This window comes from Indicator indicator, chromosome 23 (assembly GCF_027791375.1).
Source record: "Indicator indicator isolate 239-I01 chromosome 23, UM_Iind_1.1, whole genome shotgun sequence".
NCBI lineage: Eukaryota > Metazoa > Chordata > Aves > Piciformes > Indicatoridae > Indicator > Indicator indicator.
The window spans coordinates 6,934,103-6,954,485 of NC_072032.1; the positions used below are offsets into that span (position 1 = coordinate 6,934,103).

The 20,383-nt window shown below is 46.7% G+C and overlaps 1 protein-coding gene across 2 annotated transcripts in view; it reads left to right on the top strand.

Moving 5' to 3' along the window:
* Nucleotides 1-7,824, top strand: part of ZFYVE28 (zinc finger FYVE-type containing 28) — a 64,161-nt gene extending 56,337 nt beyond the window's left edge. For both annotated transcript variants that reach the window (XM_054391572.1, XM_054391573.1), the window contains exons 12-13: nt 6,666-6,769; nt 7,693-7,824. In XM_054391572.1, coding sequence (XP_054247547.1) covers nt 6,666-6,769; nt 7,693-7,824 — 236 coding nt within the window. The remainder of the gene's footprint in view (nt 1-6,665; nt 6,770-7,692) is intronic.
* Nucleotides 7,825-20,383: the final 12,559 nt, after the last annotated feature.

Sequence of the window (20,383 nt, forward strand, 5' to 3'; positions counted from 1 at the left end):
GCCTATCACTGCTGACCATGTTTGGGAGCACTATGTTTATCCTTGTGAGCTCAATGGTTTTAATAGTGGACTTTTGACCACAAATGTATTTTGGGATGAATTACAAGTCAGTTGTCCATGTCATGAAGTTACAGGGTGGCTCAGAAAGTGAGGTACACATCTTGTCTATGGGAAGATTTTCTCAAGGGAAAACAGAAAGCATTATGGAGCTGTTGGTGCTCCATGAAAACATTTGCTGTGGCATCTCAGCTCCTTCTGCACCCCTACATTGATTCTCCACTCCTCGCCCCTCTATCATCAATACAGAGCTGCCTTGCTTGCTACCACCTAGTTCCAACCCCAGCCATAATGGATTTGCTGTGGCTGCCAGTACAAGTGTCTGCTGGTGCCAAATGGTGTTAGCATCTGTTTGCTGCACAACAGCATGCTATTTCTCCTTGATCCCTTTCCATCTTGTATTACTCCAGCCCACCCACTTTTGCCTAGTCACAGGCTCTCCCTGCTCTCCAACCAGCAGCACAAGCACAGTTCAGTAAGGTATGGTCCCAAGGCTCCAGCTCTTGTTACCAGAATAAGTCAGAAGGTCATGAAAACCCACTCATGCTACTCTGTGAAGAATCTAATCACAGTGAGCCTAGAATGAGCTGTCAAACCCTAGCTGAATGCAGCAATTATTATTTTTTTTTCTTTGTTGTTGTCCTCTACACTCCTGTGGCCACTATTATTTATAATGGGGACCAGCAACATCTTCTAAATGGAAGAAGTTGAGTTACTGCCTAGTTCAGTGGCCAAATAGTCCAGACAAGGTTTTTCCTTTTTTCCTTATTCAGCAGCTGTGCTTACATGAGGTGAGCGAAGAATCTAGCATCAAGTTTCCTGTAATGAGGCAGTGGTTTATAATCCACAGAGTATATTTCATCATGCACAGAAAGTTACAGACTTTGGTAGAGCTTTTATGTTGTCTTACAAGCTCCATGCTTTGGGGAAAGCTTTCTACATCTGCACAGAAACTCCATTCTAAGAAAGCTGTTGGACAAAAGTTGTACTTGAAGCTGCTAAGTCTGTCCCTCTGCATCCTCCCTCACCCCTGAAATTGTCATCCAATAATTTTGTTGAAGCAGAAAATTTATTTTTATTGAAAAATTTCAAGCCAGACAATCAACACTGAATCTGCTGACCAAGGGTAAAGGTTACTTCACTACAGTTTCCTCCTAGGAATCTTGCAGAAAAGTCAGAGGTTGCCCTGAATGACATGTGGGAAATAGTGTGATAAGGGAGAAAAAGGTTCATTTTGTTGGGGCAGTTGGAGGAGTGAAGTCATGAAACGCTGATCTAGAAATCGTTGTATCTAGTATGGAGCCATAGAATCCTAGAATGGTTTGGGTTGGAAGGAACCTTAAAGATCATCTGGTTCCAAACCCCTGCCATGGGCAGGGACACTTCCTAGTAGTTGTTCAAAGCTCCATCCAACCTGGCTTTGAAGATGCCCAGTTCAAGGCACTGGAGTAGAGGACCTCAGTTCTCTGCTTCCCATACTTAAAGCTGTGAACATTTACAGCTCCTACTTTCACCAGAAGAGCTCCAGCCAGCCTGTCTGATCTTTTTTAGCTGCAGTGAGGGTAATGCACTTCGATAGCTGCAGCAGTGTTAAGTTCCAGGCTGCTGGAGCAACAACCCTCTCAAGGTTAGCTTGGTAGGAGTATGGTCAGGGTTATGCAGAACGTGCTCTGAAATCTAGCACACAATGCAGGAGGAACTTTCCCTTTGAGTTCTGCATTGGGGATACTTGATGAAAACAACAGATGTGGAAGGAGGCTCTTCTCTGAGTTGTTGTGGCTGGGCCTTGGAACAGGCTACCCAGGGAAATGGTGGAGTCACCATCCCTGGAGGTGTTCAAAACCACATGTAGACACTGCACTTCAGGACATGCTTTAGTGGCTGTGGTGGTGGTGGTTGACAGTTGGACTTGATGATCTGAGAGGTCTTTTCCAACCTTAATGATTCCATAATGCAGACATCACCACAAGCTTAGGGTTTGGTAGCTGCTTCTCAACTAGGAGTCGTGGTGGGCTTGCTTTCTGATTTGTTTGCTACCAAACTATAGATTTGCTAAATTAGGGCTTCTTCAAGCTCCAACAACTTCTGGGATGATTTCCTTCTACTGCTAATGCAGTCTCTGGGATGATTTTCCTCCCACCCCGACCCAATGTCTTTTCTTGGCCCCGGTGAATGAACTTTCAGGTCCAATATTGAGTCCATGCTGTTGATAGATCTGGGTCCAGGCTCTCTTCTCCTCATGTTATGGGACACGGAGGTGTTCTCCTTGGGTTGGTAAGATTAGATGGGACTGCAGTAGATCTATTGCACATATTTAAGCTATGTTAATTTGCATGTGCTTTTTGAGAGTGTTTACAGCAGCTATGATTTTTGTCACGATTGTGGTTTTCTTAAATTTCCAGCATCTTGGATTTATGTGGGATTTGTAGCTTTCATAGAACAGAAATTGTAGCTAATGAAGTTGCAGAGACAATGTGAAGGTGAATTCTAAAAGCTACAGCCTAAATCTAATCAAAAGACTAAACTTTCATGATTTCTGGGAAATGATGTAAGATTTTTGAGTAGAGTTGGGAATACTTCTCCTTTTCTAATGTATTTTTGAGTCTTCACACTATTTAGTTTTATCTTCTGCCTTTTATTTTTTTCTTTAAACTTCTTTCTTATTCTTTTAAATCCTTGTCTTTTTCCTCTCCTTGCCTTGTTTCTGTACAGGCTTTTAATGTTTCCTTCTTAAATGTATTTCTGTATCCTTTCAATCTCGTTAATCCCTTCCCTCCCTCCCTCCTCCTCTTTGATGTTTGTGCTGTAGTCTTCATCTGGTTCCCAACAGACTTCTCTTAGCTCATTGCATGATAAAGCAGTTGGCCAATTAGCCTACCAAGAAGGTTTTTCCCTCCTTCCCTCGTACAAATCCCTGAAGCACAGGCAGAGAGTCTCTGGATGGGATGTTTCCGTTTGCTGCCTCATGCAGAGCTGCTGCAGCAGCATAGCCTGGAGAAGGACTACACTATAGAAAGCCTTGGGGTGCAGAGCTGCTACCCTGCTTCCAGCATTTCCTCAGGCTCCTGCTAGGGGTTTAATTTGTATAACTCACTCTGCTCTTCGTAGTGAAGCTCCATCCCCTCCTGAGACTGCTCTTCAGAGAATATTTCAGCTCCTGTTCTATGAAAAGCCTGATAACTCAATCGCTAATACATGGAAACCACAGTGGCTGCTCCCCGGGCTGCGTGGGGTGAGGCTTCTGAAGAGGACCAAGGGGTGTGATCCCCTTGCCACTCACAGAAACACAGAATGATAAGGGTTGGAAGGGATCTAGTCCAACCCTCCTGCCAGTGCAGGTTCACCCAGGTCAGGTGTCCAGACAGGTTTTGAATGATTCCAGAGATGGAGACTTCACAACCTCTGTGGGCAGCTTGTTCCAGTGCTCTACCACCCTCAGTATAAGGAAGACCCTTCTCATGTTTAGGTGGAACTTCATGTGTTCAAGTATTGTGCTCATTGTTTCTTGTCCTGTTGCTGGACACCACTGAAAACCTGATAATCACATTTTAAGTATTTATAAGCATAAATAAGACTTCCCTTCTCTGCTGCCCTCCAGTCTTCTTTTATCTAGGCTGAAAAGGCCCAAGTCCCACAGCCTTTCTTCATCAGAGAAGTGTTCTAGTCCCCTAATCAGCTTTGTAGCCCTTTGCTGTACCCTGTCAAGCAGTGCCCTGTTCTTCTTGAGCTGGGGAGTGTGCAGAACTGCACCCAGTACTCCAGATGAGACCTCACCAGGGCAGAGTAGAGGTTCATTCATGGCTTCATCCTCCTTGCAGTCTAAGCACTTCAGCTGCAGTCCAGCATTGCATTCAGTTCAAGTGCATGCTCTCTAAGTGGAGCCTGTATCTGTGTAATGTGCAGTGCAAGGACCTTGTCACTTACTCTGGAAGCTACAGCACAGGGCTAATGGCCCCCAGTTCATTATTTGGAACCTCATTTCAAGCCTGCACCACCGAATGATTTGGGACATTTCTCTCCTGATTTCTCCCCACACAGACGTTACTGAGTGTAGCTGGGTGTGGAGGATTAAAGCAATTAATGCTTGTAGAGCATTTGGAATGTTAAAAGCTGTTACATAACCGAGTGTTACTATTTGGGGGTGTGCTGCAGTGCAGCAGATACTGGCGTGAGCCATTGGAGTGTTGGCAAGGCACTGAAACCCCAAAATGATGGGGCATGGGGCTGGCCACATTGTCCTGCCAAAGGGTCTTTGCTGTTCTTGGGTCACTCTCTGGGGGGGGGAGAGTTGTCCTTTAGCTTGCTCTGCTGATGCCTTTTATCTGTCAGCAGATGTGACACCAGCATGGAGGTGAAGAGACTCAGTCCCTCTCTGTAGGGAGAGTTTTACTGTTTCTGTGCACTGAGTGCCACCGAAATGTGATTTAATCTTTTATGCTCTTACAAAAACAAAGTTTGCAGATGAACTCCTCTGGCAGTCAAGTCATTCTGTCACCACAAACCATGGGTGATGTGATTATTATGTGCTTTGGAGGTCGTTATTTATCAAAATTGCTGCTTCTCATGGGATTTTGTCAGGCCCTGTGTAATGGGTTAACAAGATATTTCAGGGAGGGAGATTTTCAACCTGCAAGAGACAGCACAAGGAACCGTTGAGTAACAGGCTTGTGCTTCACCCCTTTAGGGTCTGGAGAACAGGTGTGGTGAGGGAGCTGGGGTTGTTTAGTCTGGAGAAAGGATGCTGAGGGCAGGAGACTTCATTGCTCTCTACAACTACCTGAAAAGAAGTTGTATTGAGGTGGGAGTTGGTCTCTTCTCCCTATTAACAAGTGGTAAGACAAAAGGAAATGGACTCAAGTTGTGCCAGAAGAGGTTTAGGTTAGATATTAGGAAAAATGTCTTTGCTGCAAGAGTGGTCAGACATTGGAACAGGATGCCCAGGGAGGTGGTGGAGTCACCATCCCTGGAGGTGTTAAAAAACAAAACTTGTAGACATGGCACCTGTGAATCATAAACTGATACTGAGAGTAAGTTTCACTGGGCAAGTAGCTGGGGAGGTTGCAGAGAAGGAAAAGAATGGGAAAGGGAAATCTCTTGGGTTCACAGCTATTGATGCTTCAACTTAAGCTGGCAGTCCTGCATCTCCTTGATGCTGAAGGAGAAGTTGCCTTTGAAGTAGGAATTTGTAGCTTTGTGTCCGTATAGAACATTTTGTGGTGAGCTGTTCCTGGGGATGAGGTGAAGGCTGCTATGCTCTCTCTCTTTTTTTCTTTCTTTCTTTTTTTTTTTTATTTCACCCCAATTGGTCATTTTTCTACACACAGACTTTGGGTTTGGCTATTGTTCCTAGAGATCAGAGCAGTTTGTTCCTTGAGTGAGACTTCCTTAAACTCGTTTGTCTTCTAAAATAGTTGACTCAACTGTAAAAGCTGAGTCAAGGTTTGAAGTTCATGTTCTCATTCACCAGCTTTTTTGAACATTTCCTGCAGTGTATCCTTTTGACTTGAGTTTGACAAAGGTTGCAGAGTGACAGGCTCATAAAAACCAGTTGTGTTTGAACAATAGAGTGGATTTTTCATTGGTCTTCTTTCTGTTGGTAGTTGTAGCCCTTCTGTGCTCTTCCTGAACTGCACCATGTAGTTTATCTGATAATATGGTCCTCGAGGCAGGGATCTTTCCTCTCAGGTCGATAACTCAGTGGTTGCATGGGTGTCACACTCCAGTGCTTGGAGAGAAGCTGCATACAGGGAACTTGTGAATCAACCAGCAGTTCATGTCCACTGTGTCCATGGCCTCCTGGATAGAGCTCACTTTGCCCTCCATTTGATTCTTAACATTGTAATCAAGCAATGGGCTCCATCATTCTCCACCTGTAGTTTTAGATCTCGGAGGTCACATCAGCCTGACACTAGCAGAAGCAGCTCAGCAGAAGGGAACCTAATACCTTCTGCTCTGCAAAACCAAATCGTTGCCTTGCTTGGCTTTTATGGGAGGTTAGAGATCTCACAGGAGAAATAAACAACTGAAACATGCTGTTGGGGATGATGGTCGAATTCCTCCTCAGTTAAGTCTTGTACACTTGATTTTGTGGTTTTGCTGTAGTTACTCATGACTTCCAGAAAGAGTCCTAATAGTTTAGGAGTCAGTAATCAGGCCTGGAGTTTATTACCTTGTTTGCCAAACTGCAGAAAAGCAGCCAGCATTGCTGTGGGGAGGGCTGAAGAGGCTGGGAATGGTTGCCTTGCATTGACAAACCCACCTGTGATCCAGTTCTGCTTTGAGTTTCTTGTCTTCATACTTTTTTTTTTTTTGCTTATTTCCTTTTCTCTACCACTCCGTTGGACTAGGATATATTTCATTTCAATCCAAAGCTGCCATGTGCTGTTTCAGTGCCTGCTGTGCTCTGCCCAAAGGTGGGCACCTGGCAGAGATTTGGGGGAAGTTGAGCCCTGGGCATCCTGCCTGCTTGCAGAGCACCTTAAGAAACTCAGATGAGAACAGCTGCTGTTACATTTTATTCTCCCTACTCCCCTGAGGACGTGGTAATCTCGTGTTTGTTTTTATTGCCTTTTGATTTATGTTCCTTTTTGTTGCTGTGTTTCTGACAGATCCTCCTGACTGGGTTCCAGATGAAGTCTGCAGCTACTGCACTGCGTGCAAGGCCCCTTTCACAGTCATTCGCAGGAAACACCACTGTCGGAGCTGTGGCAAGGTAATGACTCAGTCAGACACGTGTGAAATGATCCTCCAAAGAGAGCAGCAAATTCCTGCCTTCCCCGGGAGCTCAGCCGCGCAGCGGAACGCGTGCGCTTGGCCGGGGCTCTCCAGTCACAAGTGGGTTTGTGTGTCTTGGCTCTCAACTGCTCAGCTTATGTTTAGAAAGTGGGTGGGAGGGGGTTGGCTTTTATACAGCAGTAAGCATTTGTCTGCTAAAAAGCAGAATTCCCTGCTGAGATCCTGGAACAAACACCCCAAATACAGAGTCACTCTGGATGAGTGCTGTAAGCCTCACCGGGCTGTGGCCTGTGCTGCCAGGGGGTGATGCACAGCTCAGTTGCAGGGACACAATGTCCCTTTGCTTTCTTTCTGAACCTCTGCAGGAGGACTGTGATGTATAGGGCTGCCTCTCAGCAAGTTTGGGGGATGTAAGAGGGAGTGAGGGAGAATGAAACAGTCATTTGCCACAGGAAGCCAGAAACCTGCCGTCCCATTTTGCTTGCTTGCTGGTGTACAAGTTAAAAAGGAAGAAGGTGGAGTAGGTGGCTTTGTTATCTTTCTAGTGGATTTGCAGGAGAAGGAACTTTAGAGATATTTGCAAATATTGCCCTAGTCTTTCTTCAAAAGCAGTGGAGAGAGGTGCTTCATCTCTTCTGTTGGAGCTGCCTTCCCTTGTGACCTGCAGAGCCAGACCAGCCTGCCTTGGCTGATGCCAGTGCTTGGGCTCAGCCAGATGAAGTGGTCATGGGCCTGTGAGCTGCCTGCAGAGAGCTTTGCCTCACTGTGCTGAGAGGGGATGGTGTTGCAAATAAACAGAAGCCCAGCATGTACAATCTTCTCTACCCCTTCCTTGAAACCAGTTTTGCCCCCTCTAGTTCTCCCAAGGCACTGAAATGACACCTGCTTCTTGTTTTTCAGATCTTCTGTTCCCGCTGCTCCTCCCACTCTGCTCCATTACCTCGTTATGGTCAGATGAAGCCTGTCCGTGTTTGCACTCACTGTTACATGTTCCATGTCACTCCTTTCTACAGTGACAAAGCTGGTGTCTGACATATTAAACTACTGGTGTGTCTGCTGGACTGATAGATTTGACCTAAGCCAAGAATTAACTTGCAAGAGGGACCCCGTGAGGGCATGGAGGCTGTGACATCCGTTGTTATAAATTTTGTACAGACAGTTTTTACTGCATTTTCCTAAGCTGCTAAAGGGAAGTATCAAGTGGCTGCAGCTCTGAGGCTGCAGTACAGTCTTCCATAAATTTATAACATTCACGTTACGATGCCATATGCAGAACAAATGCACTGTGGGGAAGGAAATAGGGCTCAGAGTTGAACAAGCATCGCTGCTTATCTTACATGCTAGGAACAGAGTAACGAATCCATCCCAGCACATCAAAATCCCAAAGCTCAGACACTTCTGTGCTCGCTAGAAAACCAGCATGGCTGTGAGTGTCAGCACTCTCCCTGCTGCAGTTTCACTTTCCCGTTGCTGGATTGTTTGGTTTTTTGCTCCCTATGCTAAGCAAAACTATTTCAAATCCATATTACAAAGGCAAAATTGTCTTTGAGTCACATAGCGAGCACTGAAGGTCCTCAAGCAGTATATTTCTATTGCCTTTAATTTACTGAGCAGAGCAATAACTCCCAGTTGTCTTCTAAAAATCAAGTTTTACAACTTCTGGTTCCATCTTTTGGAGGTTTGGAAATATTTATAATCTGCATCATTTCTGCTAAATCCTCTTAACGAAAGTGTAACAGAGAATTTCCATCTTGGCATTTAAAACTTAACAAACTTCTGAGGAAATGGGTACCCAATGAACAAATTAATATCAAAATACTTATGTTTGACAAGAGTTTAGCAGCAAAATTTAGTTGGAATGATAAGTACTTTCTCCCATACTGAGTTTAAGTGTGTTTTGGGGTTTTTTTTGTTTGTTGTTTTTTTCTTTTTTCTTTAGAACCCATGGGGCCATTCTGAAACTTATGGATCCATTCTCAAAAGTCATGGGGCATTCTGGAGCTTACAGATTCATTCTCAGAGCCCAGAGGGCCGTTCTCAAAGCCCATGGATCCGTTCTCAAAACTCATGGATCCATTCTGAAGCTTATGGATCCATCTCAAAACTCATAGATATGTTCTGAAAACCCATGGGGCCATTCTGAAGCTTAAGGATCCATTCTCAAATCCCATGGGGCCATTCTGAAGCTTAAGGATCCATTCTCAAATCCCATGGGGCCATTCTGAAGCTTAAGGATCCATTCTCAAATCCCATGGGGCCATTCTGAAGCTTAAGGATCCATTCTCAAATCCCATGGGGCCATTCTGAAGCTTAAGGATCCATTCTCAAAACCCATGGGGCCGTTCAGAAGCTTATGGATCCATTCTGGAAAACCCATGGGGCCGTTCAGAAGCTTAAGGATCCATTCTCAACACCTCTGGGGCCATTCAGAAGCTTAAGGATCCATTCTCAACACCTCTGGGGCCATTCAGAAGCTTAAGGATCCATTCTCAACACCTCTGGGGCCATTCTGAAGCTTAAGGATCCATTCTCAAAACCTCTGGGGCCATTCTGAAGCTTAAGGATCCATTCTCAAAACCTCTGGGGCCATTCTGAAGCTTAAGGATCCATTCTCAAAACCTCTGGGGCCATTATGAAGCTTAAAGATCCATTCTCAAAACCTCTGGGGCCATTCAGAAGCTTATGGATCCCTCTCAAAACCCATGGGGCCATTCAGAAGCTTAAAGATCCATTCTCAAAACCCGTGGGACCATTCTGAAGCTTATGGATCTCTTCTCAAAACTCATGGGGCCATTGTGAAGCTTATGGATCCATCTCAAAACCCATGGGGCCATTGTGAAGCTTATGGATCCATCTCAAAACCCATGGGACCATTGTGAAGCTTATGGATCCATCTCAAAACCCATGGGACCATTGTGAAGCTTATGGATCCATCTCAAAACCCATGGGACCATTGTGAAGCTTATGGATCCATCTCAAAACCCATGGGACCATTGTGAAGCTTATGGATCCATCTCAAAACCCATGGGGCCATTGTGAAGCTTATGGATCCATCTCAAAACTCATGGGGCCATTCAGAAGCTTATGGATCCATCTCAAAACCCATGGGGCCATTCAGAAGCTTATGGATCCATCTCAAAACCCATGGGACCATTGTGAAGCTTATGGATCCATCTCAAAACCCATGGGGCCATTGTGAAGCTTATGGATCCATCTCAAAACCCATGGGGCCATTCAGAAGCTTATGGATCCATCTCAAAACCCATGGGGCCATTGTGAAGCTTATGGATCTCTTCTCAAAACTCATGGAGCCATTGTTAAGCTTATGGATCCATCTCAAAACCCATGGGGCCATTGTGAAGCTTATGGATCTCTTCTCAAAACTCATGGAGCCATTGTTAAGCTTACGAATCCATCTCAAAACCCATGGGGCCATTCTATGATTTTTCAAAAGGTAAGCGTGTACTGAGATGTTCCAAAGGTCCTACAGAATGGTCAGCCAGAGAAGAGGGGACTTGTCCATGTTTGGCAGAGTCACTGTGTAAGATGTTGCACACTGGTCCTTCCCTCATGCTAACATCTCGGGAGCTGTTTGCACTTCTGTGCAACACCAGACATTTGTTATCTCCACGTGGGGAGGAAAGCAATGAGACTCACCTGGGTTCCTGCGATGCTCACACACCAACTGTTTGCAGCGAGGGCTCCCTGAGCACTGAGGTTTTGAAGGCTTTGAGTTAGCCACATGCAAAGGCAGGCAGGCTGTGCAGAGGGAGGCAGGCTGGTTGCAGAGGGAGGCAGATGAGGAGCTCTTTGCTGGATCCCCTATCCTGGCACGCGGTGTTGCGTGTAGGTGTAGTTTCCAAGTGGTAATACAACAGAAAAAAGGCTGAGGAAGTTGTTTGTGGTGTCTCACTTCAGAAAGGTCATCATTCAGGGGGATCCAGCAAAGCTGGCCAGTGGTGATTTTTACTGTTATCATTGATTTATGTTGGGGGGCTCATTCCCTTTGTTAAGTGGTTTAATATTCAGTGTTAACGAGCCATAGGAGGGTACAGGAATTTGTCACTCCTGCCGTTTGGAGTCAGATTTATCAGCCTCACTTAGTTTCAGTGTAATGCACAAGCCTTATGATGCTGTTGGCACAGTGTCAGCTATGATGTGTTATCTTCACCTTATTTATATTTTTATTATTATTGTTGTTGTTGTTATTTCCATGAAATCCTTCCCATGGAATCGTCAGCGCTCATCAGAGTTTGGCAAGGTGTGGGGTTGGGTGACTGGTGGGAAGTTGGTCATGTGGTGCAAGCAATGATACTTATTCAGGCTTAAATCTCAGGCTTCACATTGCAATGATTATTGCAGTTTTATTTTTAGAGGAAAAAAAAAAAGAAAGAAAAAAAAAAAAAGACCAAAACAAAACCAACCCAACAAATTTAATGCTTCTTTTATAGGATTAAAAAAATAAGTAAATAAATACAAGAAACTTCAGTTGTGAAATAAATATGCACAAAAAGTTGCTCCTGTGGAAAAGAAAAGAATCTTATTTAATGGACTGAATATTTATTCAAGCTTGTTTTTATTTTGTAAATGCTGTAATTCAGAATCATTTCCATAAATATGATATTTAAAGATCTCAGACACTATAGTTTCTTATGTAAATACAGACTCCTATTTCTCTTACTGAAAAGCACAATGACTATATCAATACTAATATACATTTGCCTCAAGGAAGACTTTCATCTTGTAATCTCTTCAGATAATTAAAGTGTCAGGACTTTCTATTTCCATGTGCTGGATTGCTCTTTCATTTCGGGGTCTGCTTACGTGGAGTGACAGCTGCCATCCTGTCAGACCAACTGCCCTGAAGTCTTTTCTCACTTGGCAAGGAGCAGCAAATAAATGAGTTGGAGTTTAATGATGGAAGTTGCCTGTATAGAGAATCAGGGAATGGATTCAGTTGGAAAAAAAATCTTTAAGATCCTGGAGTTGGATGATGGAAGTTGCCTGTATAGAGAATCAGGGAATGGATTCAGTTGGAAAAAAAATCTTTAAGATCCTGGAGTTGGATGATGGAAGTTGCCTGTATAGAGAATCAGGGAATGGATTCAGTTGGAAAAAAAATCTTTAAGATCCTGGAGTTGGATGATGGAAGTTGCCTGTATAGAGAATCAGGGAATGGATTCAGTTGGAAAAAAAATCTTTAAGATCCTGGAGTTTGATGATGGAAGTTGCCTGTATAGAGAATCAGGGAATGGATTCAGTTGGAAAAAATCTTTTTGATCCTGGAGTCCAGCTGTCAACCAAACACCACTATGGCCATTAAACCATGTCCCAAAGTGCCACATCCACACCTTTCTTGAACTCCTCCAGGGATGGTGACTCCACCACCTCCCTGGGCAGGCTGTTCCAATGTCTGACCACTATTGCAGGAAAGAAGTTTTTCCTATTATCTAATCTGAACTTCCCCTGGCACAACTTGAGGCCATTTCCTCTCATTCTATCACCTGATACTAGGGAGAAGAGACCAATCCCTGCTCACTCCAACCTCCTTTCAGGTAGTTGCAGAGAGCAATGAGGTCTCCCCTCAGCCTCCTTTCTCCAGACTAAACAACCCCAGTTCCCTCACCACACCTGTTCTCCAGACCCTAAAGGGGTGAAGCACAAGCCTGTCACTTAGCAGTGCCTTGTGCTGTCTCCTGCAGCCTGAAAATCTCCCTTCCTGAAATACCTTGTCAGTGGGCACTTCACACACGAGGCACATTTGAGTTATCTTTTGGGGATGGTGGGGATAGAAATCTGGGATGAAAACAGCACTCCTTGGGTCTACCTGCACAGTTATGAAGCAGAAATGCCCAGTGCTGATTTGTTCTGCTCCTTGTGTGAAGCAGAACTGCTCTAGGTTTTGTGAGAATGAATTTTCTTTTCCAGAAGACCTAATGCATGGGTTTGGGATGTAATTTCACAGAAGAAAGAGGTGTTATACTGCTCTGTGATGTTAGGATCTCAGCTTCAGCAGTGCAACAACAGGAACACTTTATGGCAAGCCTGCACTCAAGTTTAGGATGGTGTTGGAATTCACATACATAACATTTATGAGCAAATAATGCTGCCTGAAGGTGTGTGTAAGTAAATGAACAGCAAAAAATTATCCTGAAGGGACTTTTTAACTGAAATCTACATCACTTCTGAGTTCTGAAGGAGGAGGGGGCGGGGGGAAGGGTTTTTCTCCAAACCACAAAGTATTCCAACTGTTCCAGCAGTTTTCCTGTTGGGGATAGCACAACAGGAGTGATAACTGGATGATAAGGTAAGAGCAACATTGCCTAGGGTGGGAGTAATTCACCTGGTGTTGGACTCTCTTCTACAACAGGTTGCCACTGAATCAAAGGCTGTTCAAACTAAAAGAAAAGCAATTCAATTCTTAATCACTTGAAGTGATCCTTTTTAGGTCTCTACAAGTCATGCAGCATTTCCTGCTCTCTCCAGGTTTGTCAAGAGAAGTGGGATATCAGGGCTCCCTCTGCAGTGACAGGGACTCCAGTCTAAAAATGCTTCTTCCTCTGGAGAATGCCCCTCTGCAGGAAACTCAAAAATGCTTAAAAGCTGTCACACAGCAGCTCACAGTGAGGAGCTACTTGGATGGAAGTCCGGGGTGAGGAAAATGAGCTTTTTCTGTGGTGGTGTCTGACCTGGGAGGAAGGAGGAGGAAAATGGGGTAGTGGTGTGTGGTTGTGTCTGCACATGGGTGGGGACACAAAGCCGGGCTGTGGAAGCAGGAATCTTGCCTGTAGGAAATGTCCAAACAGAGCCCCATCATGATCCTGCCTGGGAGCTGGAGGGACCCAGCAGCACTGGCAGTGTCTGGGCTCCAGCTGAACTTGCTGTCAGTTTATGCAAAGTCAAAGCTGCTGGGGCTGCATCCTCCAGTTTCCGTGGCAACCCTCGATAGCATCTCTCCACTGAGTGCCAAGACTGCAGCACTGCTCCTGCACAGGCAGGCACAGAGGCTTCTGCCTTCTTCCTCAGAGGGATTGTGGTAGCTCAAACATCTCTGTAACCAAGATTTATGCTGCAGAGTCAGAAGCTTACTGTGACCTTGATTTTCTGATGATATTTACTGAATTAGGCTTTATGTATGTGGCTTGTCTGGAAGATCTCTGTGGGCAGCTTTTGACAACTTTGGAAGGTTCTTCAGTTATTTTTTTCCTTCTTTCATCATTTATCCCCCCTTATCATCCACTTCCAGTTTCTGCTGTGTTTAAACTAGATGCCTTATGTATCCTCCTTGGGTGTCCTGCAGGTAGTAAACATTAGAGGCAATATTAGACAGCACAAGGAGCTTTCAACCCTTTTGCTTCCTGATGTTGCCCTTCCAAGTTCCCAGGCACAGGTTTGATTCAACCCTGTGTTTGCTGTCCTTGTACCTGCAGGAGCTGCTTGCCAAACACCTCTTTCCTGCCATGGGTTTTGCACTAAGATGCCTAGGTTTCTACAGTATTCCTTTACTCTGTGGAGGAGAAAGGATGGATCCTAAATCCCAAGCTTTAATAGCTGTTAGTAAATTAGAGATAACACAAAGACTGATTTGTTGGGTTTTTTTCTTTAAGTCTGACTCTCTTTGCACTTAAGCAACAAAACCAAACCAAACAAACAAAGGCAAAGTATTAGGCCAGAAGGATGAAGTGGAGAAGACTTGTTATAGCAAATCTGGAAGTGTGAAGATGATGTTTTAATGAAATAATTGGTCTCTTTGAAAACAAGCTGTATCTGCATGTGTGAGGAATGCTGAGGCTCATGCTTAAAACAAACTGGGCAATTAGTCTTTCACAAGCTCACTTCATTCCTTGTTTTCACTAAACATGAAGGCTCTGAAGTGTCAAGTATGATTTTATTTTTTCATCCCCTCACATTTCACTCAAAGATACGGAGTTGTCTTCTCAATCTTTCTCTGCACACCACCCCTAGAGACTTTCTTTTTACAAGGAGTCCCATAGAAAAGACAAGGGCTGATGGGGATAAGTTACTGCTGGGGAGAGTCCCATTGGGCTTCAGAAGAAAATGGGAACAGTTGGACATATGGAATCTTCTCCCAGGGGAAGCAGTGGATTCCCCTACATGGGACAGTTTTAAGACTCAGCTTGACAAGGTGCTAGGCCAGCTCCTTTCAACTGCACCATCACCTGGAAAGGTTAAACCAGATGATGCTTGGGGTCCCTTCCAACCTGGCATTCTCTGACTCAGCCTTTGAAGGCTCTGACTATGCTTGTCTGCAGAAGTGTGGCAACTGGGGAGCCTCCAGGACTCCTCCTGCTGCTCCACACTCCTGAGCTGTGTGGCAGTGGGGACAAGGCAACTGCTCATGTCTTGTTGTCATGTGCTGCCATCTGCTCTTTCTCATGAGCTGGAGATGTCTAACACAGCCTACAATGCCAGAGTCCACTCTGCCTGCGGATGGCAGAGGCAACCAGGATGCAGGATTTGGTGACAGTGCCTCAGAGGCTTTTGCTCCCTTGATGATGCCACCAAAGAATGCTCTAGCTCTGCAAGGCTCTGCTGAGCTCGTGCCTCCCTGTTCATGCAAGTAGCTCATTAAGACTGTCAATGTTCTGTGAACCCATCTGAGACCACAAGCTGCAGCAAGAAGCCTTTTCTGGAGGGAGAAGCTTTCCTGGGTGGGATAAAAGCAGCAATCCTGATTTTTCATTTTTTTTTAATGCTCTTGGGACAGCAAGCAGCCAGCCAATGCTTGTCCCCTCTGTCCAGCCACTGCCATCATCTCCATCCACATCACCCCAGTCTGGAGACAGAGGTGACTGGTTTGTCTCTAGCAGCTGCTAGTGATCCAAGGGGCTGAGGCAGGAGGCTGCAGGCAGCGGTCAGCAGGTGGTCAGCTGTAGGCTTGGTGTGACACCGTGCGGTCACCCGGAGCAGTGCCAGGGCAGGGGGAGCAGTGGGTCCTTCTCTTCCCTGGGGTGAAGGCAGGAAGGTCCTGTTGACCCAAAATCACAGCTTTCAGCCCTTTTCAGTCTTCCGGTCTTATTGAAAAAAACACCCAAACTTCCTTTGCCCTCCGCTCCTCAGCTCTTCCTTTGTCCTCCGCTCCTCAGCTCTTCCTTTGTCCTCCGCTCCTCAGCTCTTCCTTTGTCCTCCGCTCCTCAGCTCTTCCTTTGCCCTCCGCTCCTCAGCTCTTCCTTTGCCCTCCGCTCCTCAGCTCTTCCTTTGCCCTCCGCTCCTCAGCTCTTCCTTTGCCCTCCGCTCCTCAGCTCTTCCTTTGCCCTCCGCTCCTCAGCTCTTCCTTTGCCCTCCGCTCCTCAGCTCTTCCTTTGCCCTCCGCTCCTCAGCTCTTCCTTTGCCCTCCGCTCCTCAGCTCTTCCTTTGCCCTCCGCTCCTCAGCTCTTCCTTTGCCCTCCGCTCCTCAGCTCTTCCTTTGCCCTCCGCTCCTCAGCTCTTCCTTTGCCCTCCGCTCCTCAGCTCTTCCTTTGCCCTCCGCTCCTCAGCTCTTCCTTTGCCCTCCGCTCCTCAGCTCTTCCTTTGCCCTCCGCTCCTCAGCTCTTCCTTTGCCCTCCGCTCCTCAGCTCTTCCTTTGCCCTCCGCTCCTCAGCTCTTCCTTTGCCCTCCGCTCCTCAGCTCTTCCTTGGTCCTCCGCTCCTCAGCTCTTCCTTGGTCCTCCGCTCCTCAGCTCTTCCTTGGTCCTCCGCTCCTCAGCTCTTCCTTTGCCCTCCGCTCCTCAGCTCTTCCTTTGCCCTCCGCTCCTCAGCTCTTCCTTTGCCCTCCGCTCCTCAGCTCTTCCTTTGCCCTCCGCTCCTCAGCTCTTCCTTTGCCCTCCGCTCCTCAGCTCTTCCTTTGCCCTCCGCTCCTCAGCTCTTCCTTTGCCCTCCGCTCCTCAGCTCTTCCTTTGCCCTCCGCTTGGAAATTTCACCATTAACTGGACTTAAAGCTTTCCCGTGGCTTTACAGACTTGGGGAAAAATGCCTTTTTCTTTTCTTTTTCATTTGGAGATGAGGAGTTCTTGCCAAGAAGGTTTTAATAACCCACTGTGAAATCTATAGCCCTGAAATGTAAAGCTCATGTGGGAAAGCAGAGCTGCAGCAGTTGAATCTGATTTGACCTTGAGGGGGCTGTTCAGCAGCACCCTGGCAGGCAGTTCCCACCACAAGTGGAATTCCTCTCTGGGATGGCAGACAGCAGCTCTCATGTCTGGGTCCTTTCTGAAGCACAGAGGACCAAAGTTGGCCATCTCTGTCTCATTGACCAGACTTTTTCATTCTCCTGCTGGTCTCTCCCTGTGAAAGAGCAAGAGTCTGATGCAGCTCAGGGCTGGGCATGCCCTCGGAGGAGGTCGAGGTAAGGCTTGTTCCAGCTGTCATGGTTTCCTTCCTGTGTTAAAGAACATCCTGTCACCCCCCAGCTGTGTGCCATCTCCTTTCCCTGTCTGATCACCAGAGGAAGGCACATTTCACAGGTGACCATAGAAGTCATAGAATCCTAGGATTGTTTTGGTTGGAAATGCTCTCTAAGATTCATCCAGTCCAACCATTGACCCAACACCACTGTGGCCATTAAACCATGTCCCAGAGGGCCATCTCCACACATTTCTTGAACATCTCTAGGGATTGTAACTCCTGGGGAGTCTGTTCCAATCCCTGACCACTCATTCAGGAAAGAAATTTTTCTTAATCTCCAACCTAAACCTTCCCTGGTGTGACATGAAGCCATTTCCTCTCACCCTGTCACTTGTTACTAGGGAGAAGAGGCCAACATCCACCTGGCTCCAGCCTCCTTACAGGGAGCTGCAGAGAGCAATGAGGTCTCCACCCAGCCTCCTCTTCTGTGATTCTCCAGTTTTCTCAGCTGCTCCTCCCCAGCCCTGTTCTCCAGATCCTTCACCAGCTTCCTTGCCCTTCTCTGGACCTGCTCCACACTACATCCATCCACAGCAGCTGTGGTTGCTCTAGTGACAAGAGCTGCATGCTTGGCTTTCAGCTGCAGGCTTGGCTTTCCATAGCAGGCTGTGCTGGTTGGAGAAGGGAGCAGCTCTGATGGATTTTGGGGATGGCTGGATGGAGAACAGACATCCAGGCTTGAGCTGTCAGGGCTGACCTAAAGTTTGGAGGAGATGTGTGACTGGCAATGCTGTTTCTGATCCAACTGGACCAGCCAGCTGTGTTTGCTCTGTTTCTGCACAACTGCCCTTGGTGCTGCCTTCCTTTGAATACATCCCAGCAAAAAAATGGTTAAGGGCAACTTCTAGTGTTGGGGTTTTTTATTTTCTTTTTTGCTGGGGCTCATGCATTTCACAGAAGTTCATTGAATTAGCTTCTTCTCCCCCTCTACTCTGCCCTAGTGACACCACATCTTGAGTGTTGTGTCCACCTCTGGGCTTCCCAGTTCAAGAGGGACAGAGAGCTACTGGAGGGAGTCCAGTGAAGGCTCAGGAGGGTGATGAACTGGAACATCTGTCTTGGGAGGAAAGCTGAGGAGAGACCTGGGGCTGTTTAGTACAGAAAAGAGCAGCCTGAGAGGGGATCTGATCAATGTTTATCTACACCTGAGGGATGGGTGTCAAGAAAAAGGGTTCAGTGGGGTCCTGTGACAGGATGAAGGGCAATGAACACAAACTGGAACCCAGGAAGTTCCACCCCAACATGAGAAAAATCTTCTTCAGTGTAAGGGTGCTGGAGCCCTGGAGCAGGCTGCCCAGATAGGTTGTGGAGTCATCTTCTCTGAAGACTAAAAGGACCCTTCTGGATGTGTTCCTGTGTGACCTGCCCTGGGTGATCCTGATCTCTGGAGGTCCCTTCCAACTCCCACCACTGTGTGATTTGGTTTGGTGAGGTGTGTTTGCCTGCTGTTGTTCCACAGAGATGGAACTCATCAGCCAGCCAGCCTTCAGCTGTGTTAGATGTGCCAGCATGGGACCAGAAATAGGTTTCATGTTGTGTTCCCTGCCTGGAGGTTTCCCAGAGAGGCTGCCTGCTGCCTGTGCAGCTCAGGTTGGAAACTTTGGGGTGGTGAAAAGAAAAATAAATCCCCAAAGCAGCTTCCCTTCCAGCTTGCCAGGTGTGCCAGGTGCCTGGGCTGACTCACCAAGGCAGAGGGCTCCAGGATGACTAATGACTGAGCAGCCATTGATTCCTGCCTGCCTAATGGGACCTGTCTTACAAAGCCTCCAGTTTCCAGACTGGGTGGAGTGCTTGTCCTTTGAAAATCAGATCCATCTATTGTGTTATTGAGTTGGCTGCCCCAGAAACCCTAACCTTGAGATCAGGTAAGTGTGTCACAGTAGGCTCCAGGCTGCCAGCAGTCATGGAAGGTGCTGAGACAGCTACTCAAGCTGTCCTCATGTGCTCCTGTGCTCCACCATTGACAGAAGAAGGGCTTGAATTACAAAGTACACTTTTCAAAGCCTCATGTCTTCATGTAAAGGGTTAATGCACTCCCTCAAATGGAGATTTTTTTTTTTCTTTTCTTTGTTAAGGTAATGTTTGTGCTCTCATTGCCATCTTTCTGCTCTTGATGACCATGTCTGGAGAAGAGGGAGCTGAGGGCAGACCTCATTGCTCTCTACAACTCCCTGAAAGGAGGCTGGAGCCAGGTGGGGGTTGGTCTCTTCTCCCTAGTATCAAGTGATAGGACAAGAAATGGACTTGGATTGCACCAGGGTAGGTCTAGGCTGGGTATTAGGAAGAATTTATTTTCTAAAAGAGTGGTCAGGGATTGGAACAGGCTGCCCAGGGAGGTAGGTGGTGGAGTCCCCATCCCTCGAGGTGTCCTAGAAATGTGGACATGGTGGCACTTTGGGACATGGTTTAATGGCCATGGTGGTGTTATTTCCATGGTTGGACTTCTGATGATCTTAGAGGTCTTTTCCAACCAAAACAATTCTGTGTTTCTGTAAAAATGTTCACATGCTTGGGCCTGGCTATTCAGTGAGGCTTGAAGTCGTCCTTGATCAGTAGATCTGTGTCAGCTCCACAGGAGACCAGAGCAGACCCTAGGGCATTGCAACATTTGTATGTTATTTCTCAGCTCAGCTCTGACTGTTCACCCCTGAATCAGCATCACACAGGAAATACAGAAGACAATTAGACATCTGCTGATACAGATGTCACCACTGAGTGCCTGGTTGACAGGACTGGCCTCATACCCTGAGGCATTCAGCTGATGCTGGAGTGGGGAAAGCCTAGGTATAGCTCCCATGAAGAGCACCCACCAGGTGTGAGGAGCCCTGAGTTAGGTGTTCTGCTCCATCAGCCTCTGAGGCTGATTGCCTGGCACCATCTGCCTGTGGTTTCCTTGCTCTTTGGTGATGGCCATCAGCACAGATGCAGCACATTCCGGAGGGCACAGCAGTGCTGGGCTGCTGTGAGCACCCTCTGGGGAGATGTGCTGGGAGGCAGGAGGGCCTCCAAATCCGTCTGGTTTTGTGTCTCTCACTTGTGAGGAGGGTCTATGAGGCAAGTACTACTCCTTTTTTGTACCCTCCTTGGGGCATCCAGAAGCAGCTTCTTGGCCCTAGAACATGAGATGGTCTCCCTTTGGAGAAGCCCCAGGGACTGCTTCCATAGCCTAAGACAGGATCATTCCATAG